This window comes from Parasteatoda tepidariorum, chromosome 3 (assembly GCF_043381705.1).
Source record: "Parasteatoda tepidariorum isolate YZ-2023 chromosome 3, CAS_Ptep_4.0, whole genome shotgun sequence".
Classification (NCBI taxonomy): Eukaryota; Metazoa; Arthropoda; class Arachnida; order Araneae; family Theridiidae; genus Parasteatoda; species Parasteatoda tepidariorum.
This window is the reverse complement of record NC_092206.1, coordinates 101198185-101210820: the sequence shown is the minus strand read 5'-3', so window position 1 is coordinate 101210820 and position 12636 is coordinate 101198185. Positions and strand designations below refer to the sequence as shown.

Sequence of the window (12636 nt, the reverse complement as noted above, 5' to 3'; positions counted from 1 at the left end):
ATTGTGGTTTAATTATTTATTTTTTGGAAATTTTTGTCCTGATTAGTCAAAAATGGGTGCCCTCTTATGAGGGTATGTGTATAATTGTGGTATATTTTATTGAACTTTATTCAAGGAAAAATTAAAAATTTAAACTTCATTTATGAGGTATGAGAAGATGTAAAATAGTCCCAACCTTTCCACAATGTATTATACCCTATGACATATATATGAACAAAATATCAGATTTTCTCTTCCTTCTTAAATCGCCGATTATACTCTTATATCTATCTTGAGTTGCCTGATGTGGTTTCCAAGAACTGTGCATACATGAAAATTACAGCTCAACTGAGAAACTGGACAACGTAATGAAAACAAAATATATCTTTTCATTTGAAGCATTGAGAGATTTTATATAACCGTTCTCCCTTACTCTATTTGAGCTTCACAGAAAATTTCTCTACAAATCACCGGTAGAGAAAATAAAATTAGCGTTAACATAAGACAAATGCTATCTAATACCATAAAAATATTTTTAAAAAAAATGCATTAAAAGGAGCCGTTGAAAGTGTGGCTGAATATATTTATTATTGTTTCACGAATAACCTTTTCAATTTGATATTTCATTTCGCCGTTAAAAGTTACTCTCAAAATTTTACAGTTGATTTCAATTTAGCTTTTGAGGAATCGATTAGAATGTATGGACTCATTAAACCTTCAAATGCTCTCCAACAGGCGTCAGTGTTGCCAATGGTGAACCATGGAAAGTCATGAGGAAGTTCGCGTTGCAACAACTGAGGGAGTACGGAATGACCACCGTTAAGGACAACATGAGTGAACCTTTATACGATTCCATCCAGGAGACCATCGGCTTCTTGAAGGCAAAGAAGGGTGAATCAGTGGAAATGGTGCAGCACCTGACCAACAAATGCAACGCGATACTCCGCTCCACCATGTTTGGCCAATCTGGAATCACAGAAGAGCAGGTGAAAGAAATAAACGAAGCGTACGCTCACATTGTTGCATTCATGTCAATCACCAACTTTTTCTACAATGGATTTCTTACAAGGTAACTCCATTTTAAGTTATTGAAATTTGGTATGAAAAGTGAGTTGAAGCAAACCTATAGAAGTAAATCATAAAGTTTCAAACGCTGAAAAAGTGTTTTCAAAACATCAAAATGCAAACAAATTATTTGAAAAACAATTTCAACATTTTCTAGATTTACATGAACTCACTTTTTCCGAAATTGTGTATAGGTCAGCTTGAATGACCGAAATCAAATAGAATGTCGACCGGTGAATGTCAACCATCACAGAGTCGCCTTGGTGAATGTCCTAAATATTTGTATGATTCGATTGGATGTTAATTTATTCGTTGATGTTATAATATTTTTTCGATATTTTAGTATCTGCTGAAGACAGATTAGGAGAAACATCAGTGTTCGGAGTACCGGTTAAATACATACTGGGCAGTGGCACTTGATCATAAATAATCATTGATGTAGGGCATACCGGGCAAATGTATACCGGACATTGGCCCTTAACTTGACCTAGTATAAATTTGCGATATTTTCCAAAGCGACTATGTGATTGTCAACATTCACCGATGGAAGTCAGCAACCACCCATTTTTGTCATTCGCAGTAACATTGATGCAATATAATATAAAACCTTTTCGTGTGTCTTAACACCAAGAATGGTGGCAACTACTTTACACAAAAGTGGTGTTGCACTACACCAAGAAACAAGGATAGTTCCTGGTGTCGAGAAACACCTAGAATGTTCTTTTTTACACTACTTGGTATAAAGTAGCCACGTTTGTGATTCAGTAAATTTATAATTACAGTAAGATATGGCACACATTGTAAAAGTTATTTTTACGATACAATATAAAGCAAGACTCATTAATTTAGGATGCTTTTCTTAAAACAAAATTAGTTTGTTAATTTAACGTGCACGCAACAAAGAAAAAATATTAATATGAATTCGAACTAGGGTTAGCAGAACCGAACCGATAGAAATCAAATATTATGAAATTATTTAATGCAGTTTACAGAAGTTTAATAATTAAAATATAATTATTATTATTATTTAATTTAAAATAAACATACATATTTTAAAGGTAAAAATAAAGTGGATATTGTATTGTGGGGTGGAATAAAACAATAAACTAACAACAGCCCTTATCTCGATGTAAACAACTACCAGTAAAGTAAACAACTACCATTTAAAGTGTGCCAACGTTGCTCTTTTTGGAAATTAAAATAACTCTTTTATTATGCGAATGCGATGGATCTAATCTTTTTACAAGTTTAGGTGTTTAGATTTAACTACAACCCTTAAATTGTATACGAATGCTCTGCTTGGCGTTCACTTGAAATAAAGTATTTCTTTAAACAGTTTTTCATTTACGAATTCGAAGAGATATTGCAACACACACACGTGGTGGCTCAGATCAGCGTCCCTGAATCAAATGGTACGCCCATTTCATTGAAACTGAATTCCTAGGTTCTATACCCCAAATTATCTGTGTTCTATTAAAATTTCGCTCATTTTTGAAAAAAAGTAGTCCCCGAAGGTAGTGGCATGTTTGCAATATATCATTGTCTCCGATTACTCCCAGATGGAACCGTTTCATTGCAAAGAAGCAAGCTCAGGGTTCTAATTGATTTAACGTTCTAGTAAGTAAAAATGTTAAATCACTTTATACTTATTTTTTGGTATAACTGTATTTTGTTTTGAAGGCTTGATTAAATACAATTAAATTACATTAATAATGCAAAATAATCTACAATATAAACAGCGGGCCGCGGTAAAATTATCAAACGTTGACAGGTCCGCGGTGATAAAAAGGTTGGGGAACACTGGCTTAGATGATAGAGCGCTCGCCTCCCAATGAGGTGCCCCAGTTCGAATCTCTGGTCGATTCGAATTCCGCGCCTGGCTAGCACCGACTCTTGTGCAGACGAAAAATATTCTCAGTGGTAGACGGATCATGGGTTAAAGTCCCTTCTCCGTCAGGCTAACCGTGGGAGGGTTTCGCGGTTTTCCTCTCCATGTAACGTAAATGCTTATTAGTTCCCTCAAAAAGTGCTCCATGAAGACGAATTTCTTCCAATACTTGATCCAGAAGTTCCCTTGTCTCTTGAATTGGATTCCAAATTACAATGCTATGGAGGTGAACATTAGTAGTCGTAAACTCAAAAAATTGGGTCGGCTATTCAAAGACGGTTATGAAATTTTGGTGCAAAAGAATTTATCATGATGGGCTTTTTTTGTGGCACAATAGTGTAGACCTCTTCATAACACTTGTTAATTTTTTCTAAACTCCGCAGCGTGTCCTCTTGTGAGAGATTCCAAGATTCCAAGTTATAGTAACAAATAATAATCTAAAATTCTAGGTTTTGAATCACATAGCTCTGTTACTTTTTTTTAACGCTATCCACAAAAAACCACTTGGTTCAAAGATGAATTGCTACCATTTTTTACCTAAAAAATTGAAAAGAAAAGATTTTCTTTGTAGCAATACTCATCGAAATAGAATTATTTTGATCTAATGATTGGATTTTCATGCTTTAAGATGCAATTTTAATGGTTCAGTGAGTCTATTATAAATAGCAAGTTCTGTCGATATTGCAAGTTTCTAAAAAATATATCCTGCCTCTTCTCAACATTTTGCTCGATTTCGTGGTCTATTTACTTTCTAACTCCCAATTTGCCGAGACAATAACTGCCTGCTAAACTAAAACATTTGACTCCAACAACTCTCTGCGGTACAGTCGTACACACCTCTTTATCGATCACTCCAAATTTGAGACCTGCAAAGGATTTCTATTTTTTTTTTAAAAATAGAACAAAGTGCGTAAGTTTTCTCAGTGACGTAGGATTAAGCCATTACACCCTTTTTGATTTCAGGACGGAAATTGGAAAAAAGCATAGATTTCTCTCAACTTCTCTTTGAAACAAACATACGCAGCCTTTGAAATAAATATAAGATAACTGGCATTGTTGTAGACTGTTTAAAATCCAAAACGTTTTGACAAGTTTGCCCCTGATCTACTGCCATTGAAAATCTATTTATTATTGGAGTCTTTAAACACTCTCAAAAGTGCTATCCACAACTAAAGTATCATCAAACCTCTTTAGCAGTAGTTACTCTGTTCTTAACAACAACAAAAAAATTATATTTCTCTGTTCATAACAATTCTTGCATTCCTGAGTTGTTAAAAAAAATTATGGAAATTAAATTCAAATGGTATAATAAAGTGCATCCTCGTCAAAGTTTTCATTATCCGTTTTAGCTACTTTAAACAAGAACTATTCACTACCTAAATTCCTATATAGCATCCCATATAATAATAATAACTCGAACATATATTATTAAACATAAAGGTATAATAAACTACTATGAACTCCCCCAAAAGCTATACAAAATATACTAACATTACTCTTATATCAGTCACACTAAAGAATTTTTCTTCTCAAAGTCACGACACCACTTACTGTGTTCTGAATTATGACATAGCTTTAAATTATCGAAGTAACCATTACATCTCAGTGGAGATAATACGATTTCAAACAAGTAACAGCGATAACCCATTTAAAATCAGGTTGTGTAACCGAAATAACGTAGGCTCTATACAACAACATAATGAACATTTAATGGCAATATCAAATTTTGAAATAGTTTGTTTTTTTATTGTTTGGATAAATAAACATTGCTACATATTCTTTTAATTCTATTAATTTGATTGAAATGAATACAATTAATAGATGAATTTGATAAAAAAAAAAGCAATGAATACTGAACTAATGTAATTAAATTCTATATAAAATCGTTGAGTTAATTGTGTGTTATTGTTACTAATAAAATTACCAAAAACTTCCTTTTTATCTAAATTTATATTTTTACCATGTGCAAATCCAATTCGGGAAAATCTGTACAAACCGAGAAAATCATATCTTTTTAAATAAATGTTAATTTTCTAAAATCACTGAAATTGTATAACTAAACAATAACCTTATATATAAAAGTGAATGTGTGTTTGTTTGTCCTCTATAGACTCCTAAACTATCCGACAGAAAGCTGTGAAACTTAGCATACAGATAGTTCAAAGCACGAGGAAGATTTCTGTTGACATTAGAAGGTAGCCGCAATCTGTCAGGAGAGCGCTTTTAAGTTTGGATCCCTTAGTGTTAATTTTACTTTTTGTATATTTCGTAATATCTTGAGAATTTTTTAAGCGAACTGAAAATTTTTCGCACATAATTATAAGACTTGTTTATTCAAACGTAATTCAATGAAAAAACACAACTTTTAGTAAATATGTATTATTTTCAAATATTTTATTTAATAATGATCAAAAAATTTTGATTTTTAAGATATACAATTTTCTGCATCATTTTAAGGAATATAATTTTGTAAGGCAAACTACAAAATGTGAGCAAAATTGGTCGAATAGTTCCTAAAAAAATGCATTTCAGAAAAGTCAGATATTTAAAAATAATATAATTTCAATTCAATTTCTGAGGAACTATTTAGCCGATTTCACTCAAATTTTGTATTTTGCCATGTAAAATCGCCTACTTTAAAATGATGTAAAAAATTTTATACCTTTCAATTGAAACTTTTTTCGACTATTTATTTAATAAAAAATAATAAATATTTACTAAAATTAAATTTTTGCATGGAATTATCTTTGAATAAACAAACTTTATAACTGTATGCAAAAATTTCTATTCGATTCAAAAGTTCCCGAGATATGGTGAATTACGCAAAAAGTAAAATTAAGGTAAACTTTGGATCACTATTCTGACCACACTATGGAGACCCTATGTTTCGAGAGTAAGAAATCCGTTTAAAAAGAGGTATGTTTATTCAGAGAAAGTTCGTTTTTGCGACTGACTTTGTAACTTAAAATATCATTTGCATTAACTAATTAGCATATTTGAGGTTTCCCCCTCGAACCATTCACAATGAGTCCTAGAACGTGAAGATCCGATCATTAGATCAAAAGTTATTCAGGGTGGTCGGTTTTTTTCCTTTTCTTTTTGGCTCATTGTACATCGTTATAGGGGAACATGAACTGTTCCCACCAGGTGATTAAGCGTCTGCTGAGTGTCACCTAGTGGCCATTTTTTCTCCTTCTGGAAAATGCACCCCGTTTACATTTTATTATTATTAATTTTAAACAAATATTGGCCACTTTTGAGAATGCTATAACTGGCCCTTAACAAACTATGCTTTGGGAATTTGTGTGTCACGGATTTATGTTAAATTGTGTCTTCGTTCTTAGGTTTATTTTCCCTCTTAAACCTGGATATTGGACAGCGATGAAGAATTACAAAATCATAAAGAGAACATTGGAGAGCGTCGTCAACGAACACAAATCCATGTTCAATAAAGATGAGCATCCAAAAAATTTTATTGACGCTTACCTCAAAGAAAGGAACGACAGGCATTGCAAAGGGGATCCAACAGCAAAATACTTCACCGGTAATGATTTTTCTTAATAGTGCTACAGAAAATTAATTTATATTCTCAGAAAAAATTGTTTTATCGCTTTTATTTCACAAATCCTTAAAAAAATGAATCGATGTTTATTGTTGGTACTCATTTTTGCATAGCTTTTTGCTTTTCTGTTGTTGTTTACTGTTCTCTCTTAATAAATGAAGCACACAAAAATGGACTGTAAATAGTTTCTATTTTTAATTCTCATATTAATACTTACAATGCAACATTTCGTCACATTTTCTCATTGTACTCTGAGTATTTTCATCAATCACCGCACGAGGACGCAACTAAAATAGCGCTTATGGTTTAGGCACTGACCAATTACGATGCTTTCCAGTATGCAATATTTTTCAATGCAAAATCACCATTTTTATAAACATATCAAAACTTAACCCCGCCCCGCCTCCGTTGGGGGGCATCCGGAGAATACCGTAGACTCTAAGTGCGCTTACGTTGACCTCTCAGCGAAGGAAAAGGAGGATTCAAAAGGTAGGCTTGGTGGCGATCCATGGCAACACGTCGGGAAAATGGGCAAGAGAGGCTTTTTATAAACATTTAAGCATAGTGACCATTTTAGAATACTTTTATCCTCAATTTTTCCTAATTTTCTTTTTTATGTACAATGAATAATCTCAAATGATATGCTTAATATTTTCTATATTTTTCACTATACACAGATGCATTTATGCATTTTCAGATAAGGCTTTGGTTGGTACCCTGATTCAGTTTGTGAGTGACGGAGTCCTTAGCGTAGCTCTGTTTATTGCAATTTTCATGAAGCATGTAGTGGACCACCAGGACCATCAGGATAAAATCTATGCCGAAATAGTGGAGGTCGTGGGAAGGGGAAGAGCTCCGACTATTGAAGATAAAAGTAAACTCCCATATACTACAGCCTACATGCACGAAATACTGCGTACTTTTGAAATCTTCTCTGTAGTGCCTGGCCAGCAATGCACCAGTAAGTATTTTTCTAAAATAAATCTCAAATGTTTTTAAATGTTCCATACAAAAAACTTCGCAATACTAAACAATAATTCACATTTCCTCCTGGTGTTGGCTAAAAATTCCAATTACATATTTTGAAATTAAGAAATAAATTAGATAATTCTTGAGTGAAAGAAATATAATCGAAGTCAAGTTCATAAACTGTTCAAAACTCTTATTATAAGTGCATTATTTAACGCTTTTATACATCAGAATTCCTAAATGTTTTGATATTATGCTACTACACATTTTAAACTTACAGCACTTTTTCAGTCATTCTTCATCAAAAATTCCAACAACAAAATTTTACTTAGTTTATATTTGTTATTAAGAAGTGAATTCTAATTGTAGTAGTTCTTGCGTGATTTTAGCATGCTGTATTATAAATGCAGTCACAGATATCGAATTAAGAGATTCAGAACTCATATTTCAAATGGATAGTATATGTAATTTCGTAAGTAATTCTGCAGTTTATCAATACAGTAATATTCTGTAATTTATCAATACAGTTTTTTTTTCTTTTGTGAAAAAATCGCCTACACTCTAAGAAATATCCGTACAATTTGAAGAGTTTACAAGACAAACTTCGATTTTTGAGACAAGAAAATTCCAGTACCCGTGATTGTAAAGAACTGCCAGCTTCCGTCTTTGACAAAAGAAAAAAAACTGTGCCCTTAATTGCAACGAACTTCAATGGAGTTGACCTATAAATACGGTTGTTTTGCTCAGCTTTTTAATTTAATTCGAAAGTGTGCATCCTTTTCCATGGTGGTTGTTGCAAAATTAGTCTACTGACATAAAAGTCCCGGGCCCGTTGCCAAATACCATCTATCTTGTAAATCCCTATTGTAACCATGGATAATGAACAAGCAACTCTCTTACTCGATGGCAACACTTGTGCTATTTTGTCTCCCTCCACTGTTTTCCTCGTTTCAACAAACAAACTGCATGAGTATCAAACAGCGTCAAGTCCCGAACTCATAATTTTTACTAGCATTACGTCAATTTACGGCCAATAGCCTTGATGAGAAAACATTTACGGGCAGACCTGTAACTTGTATGGCTTTACACATAATTTATTTTCAAGTTCTATGTCTTAAACACATTTTACCGATAACTGGCCGTAATCTAGCAGTAAAAAAATGTGCGGCTCCAAAATGAGGGTGAGATTTCGTCATAATGTTGTGAGCAGTAATGACTTGGGACATAGTTTTTATGATGTATTTATCGCACCATTTTCACAATAGTGGTGATTTTAAAGTTTTCTGTTTCCAGAGGAGACTGTCATCAGAGGATACAGGATTCCCAAAGGTGCAATGACTCTTGTGAACATGTGGACCTGCCATAATGATCCAGAGATCTACCCAGAACCCGAGAAGTTCAATCCATCCCGATTCATGTGTGAAGACAAGAGCAAGAGACCTGATCTTCCCATCAATTTTGGAGTTGGTAAGTGCTCTCATTCAATGCACAAGATTCCTTTATAACTGATACCGAAGAGATGCATGCATTTCCCAATTTTACTGTCACCACTATTATATACAATCCATTGTTAGCGAGTAATGTAAAAGTCGTATTACACCTTTCAGTAGAGACTGTTCGGTTGATAATTTATAAAATCGGTCTAAAGTCTGATCTGAAACGAATGCTGTGAAGTCATCTTAAGAATGAGTAATATAATCGTAAGGACTTGATTCTTCCCATCGATTCATCACATCTTTGTTGATATTTAAAACGACTCTATACCGAGTAGGAAATTTTTCATGGAAAATTCTGTATCTACTCCATTGGTATTTAAAAGTTTAGGTAATTCTAAATAATCCTATCATAATTTGTTTGTATTTTGGAATTTTTTTCAGAATAGCATTTGAAAATTTGCTGTTAAAATTTGTTGTTTGTTCTAAACTCCCTTTTCTCAGAGCTTTAAATTTATAATATTTATATTGGTGAGACAAAATTTGACTTAAATGGTTTCGCCGGCGGTATAGCGTCCTCTTAAGGGGACCGAAACATGTGCGCCACATTACTTATTGAAGAAGTTTGCCCAGATTTTAAAGAACATCTTAATTGGGGGGGGGCAGGAAATACACCATAAGATCAAGGAAAAACATTTCATGACTATTGAAGATCATTTAAAAGTATGAATGGGTCAGCAGGGAGTGAATGATCGGAGAAAATATGTTAATGTATAAATGCCCATTTTGAGAAGGGGGTTAGAGTTCCTTGATGGGTTAGATTTCTTTTGCCCTAACCATGGAAGTTTTCGTGGTTTTGTCCTCCATGTAACACAAACGCATGCAAGTTCGATCAAAAAGTCCTCCACGAAGGCTAGTTTTTCCTGATGCTTGATTCAAGAGTTTTCTTTTCTCAATGACAATATTCAAAATGACAAGACTGCGAAGGTGAGCATTAATAACCGTAAATTCAGAAATAAAGTCAGTTGCTCTACGACGGTTAAAAATTAAATAAAATAAAAACGATATATCATGAAATGTTCATAATAAATTCGTTCATAATAAATTCGTATATTTTTTATCATGAAATGTTCATAATAAATATCATGAAATGTTCATAATAAATTCGTATTTATTTTTTAAAAAATTATAATACAATGCACATGGGATACAAATTTCTACGAAAAATGCAGTGATCGTTTGGCGACCGAGAGAAAATTTTTTAATAGCCATTTCTTAAATTTAGTAGTCCCGCAGTGGATGGCAACCGTTAGTTATGCTCTATAGTGTGTTCTACTTAACCAACGTTATGAATTCAAATTCTCTGTGTAGTCTTACTTCAATTAATGTAGGAAAAAAAACGAACTACTTATGCACATTTTAATTGATTTTTACTTCAAATTAATATAATCGAAGTTCAGAAATTCAAGTTTTGTCTAATTTAAACATGCTCTTATTTCTTAGGTAGGCGATCATGTATTGGAGAAGGTTATACGATGTCTCAGATATTTCTTTTTCTGACTACAATCATCCAGAATTTTAAATTGACCTACCCTGAAGGTTCTGAAATTGGAAATTATGAGTTTCTTTTGAGTGGAAAATTGGATATTTGTGCCATCCCAAGAAACGAAGAAAAATAGGGGGGGGGGNGGGGGGGGGGGGGAATGCTTCATTGTGTTAGAGAAAAACGAGTGATTGTTTTGAAAAAATGACTTGCTTCTAAGCTTATCAATATAAACAATATAATGTATAATCAATAAAAGCTTTTATATTTATGTATGTATTATTATACATGCTCTGATCTGTATTCAAAATAAGCTATTAAAGAAATTTTATTGAAATTAGATGATTTTATATTGGATAAAATAAGACACCTATTTATAATATTTTGCCACGTTTTTCTTAATCCATTCACTGCAAACACTATGATACAATATCTCGCCGATTATCATATTAAACAACCCAAAAAATGTAAAAGGGAACATTTCATTCCATATTAACCCCCACTCGATCATTTACATACAATTTAAAGGATATAGTAATTTAAAATTAAACATGTAAAATGGAATAATCTTTAACCCTAATCTCATGCTTTCACACCATACGAGAACTATTTTCTCTTCCGAAATCACCAATGTTGGCACGTTTTGAGTATCAAAAATTAGAGAAACCCAGTTTCTTAACACTCAGGAATAAGCTGACGAGAGCAATTGTTATTTCTAACGCTATTATTCATCAACAGAAACAGAAATTCGTCGTTAAAATATGTATGCATGTTTTTAGATGAGTAATAAAAATAATTATATTTTAATTTTTTAAATCTCTGTGAACTGTNCCTCTGGGCAAAATTTGTAAGTACAAGAAATTCGTACTTTTTTTTAAATATCTTGCTAACAATGAAGAAATGTATCTAGAAAAAATGAACAGATGAAAGTATATGTAATAACAAAACAAAATGTAATTGCAGAATATTTTAATTTTTTTTCGGGGGGAGGGGAGGGTAGTTTGTTAGAAGTTGCACCCCCCTTTATATTATTCTGCCGGCGCTCTTGTATGTGCATCCTAAATGCATGATTCTTACTTTATATTGCATCGTAAAGTAACTTTACTGATTTTTATGGAGGTGGCTACTTTATCCCAAGTATTGTAAAAGAAAGGTGTTTCACTGCACCGGAAACTATCCTTTGTGTTGTGAAGACAGAACATTGGTGTAAAGTAGTTGCCACCATTTTTATGTTTAGATACACGATTTTTTTTTACTGTGTACATTATATCTTACTGAAATTATAAACTTTATTTTTACTGTAACTGAAAATGGTGTCTGCTACTTTATGTCAAGTAGTGTATAAAAATTTATTTTTGTGTTTCACTACACCAGGAACAGTCCCAGTTCTTGGTGTGTTGAAGACCCAAGAATCAAGAGTATTTCACCGCTCCACTTTGGTGTTAAGTAGTGCTCCCATTTTTAGTGTTTAAATTTTTACACTGTAATAATTAGAAGAAAACAATGAATAATTTTTAAAAAAAAGGCTACTCAACACGAAATGGCCCATGAGGATAAAAATTGAGGAAGTTAAAAAAAAACCTACCCTTATCTAAATCAATATTTGTGCATTCTGTAAAAAATGATTATGTTTTCGAAATCGAAACTGTTCTGTCCGGATCTTTAATAATATGTGCTTTAATGCTAAATAGTCAGAATGAAAATAAATAACTAATTTTGTGGCATGACATGTGGGTTTTGCAGCTTGTGAGATTTTTATTTTGCACTTAGATCAAGATGCGTGTTTAAGGAAATGGTTTGAAAATTTGCATTTATGAAAACGGATACAGCTCAAAATGCGTATTTAAGAAAATGAGCATAGAGTTCCTTTTAAAATATATAGTTAGAATCCGTTTTTAAACTTCTCTAATAAGAATTTGAGGTTCTGGGGGCAACATTTCAAATGGTCTCTTCGTATTCATGATCTCTAAACAATAAAAAGTTATGTATAAAAAATACTTGCAATTATTTACAACCACTTTCATAAATTTATAAGATGCATGGCAATCATTTAAACACATTTGTAGTCTTTTAAATAATTACTAAATTAGAAGAAAATGATTGACGGAAATGGACGACATCGTTATTTATTTAGATTCGTTAGTTAATTCTTAAATAAATGACTAGTTTGAAAAAAAAAAAAAAAAACAGAATCCAT

At 32.6% G+C, this 12636-nt stretch overlaps 1 protein-coding gene across 1 annotated transcript in view; it reads left to right on the top strand.

Moving 5' to 3' along the window:
* LOC107443510 (cytochrome P450 2F3) overlaps positions 1-10776 on the top strand; it is a 21760-nt gene extending 10984 nt beyond the window's left edge. The window contains exons 3-7 of the mRNA XM_016057413.4: positions 715-1048; positions 6277-6476; positions 7192-7455; positions 8757-8930; positions 10400-10776. Of these exons, the coding sequence (XP_015912899.2) occupies positions 715-1048; positions 6277-6476; positions 7192-7455; positions 8757-8930; positions 10400-10575 (1148 nt within the window). The 3' untranslated portion in view covers positions 10576-10776. The remainder of the gene's footprint in view (positions 1-714; positions 1049-6276; positions 6477-7191; positions 7456-8756; positions 8931-10399) is intronic.
* The last annotated feature ends 1860 nt before the right edge of the window (positions 10777-12636 follow it).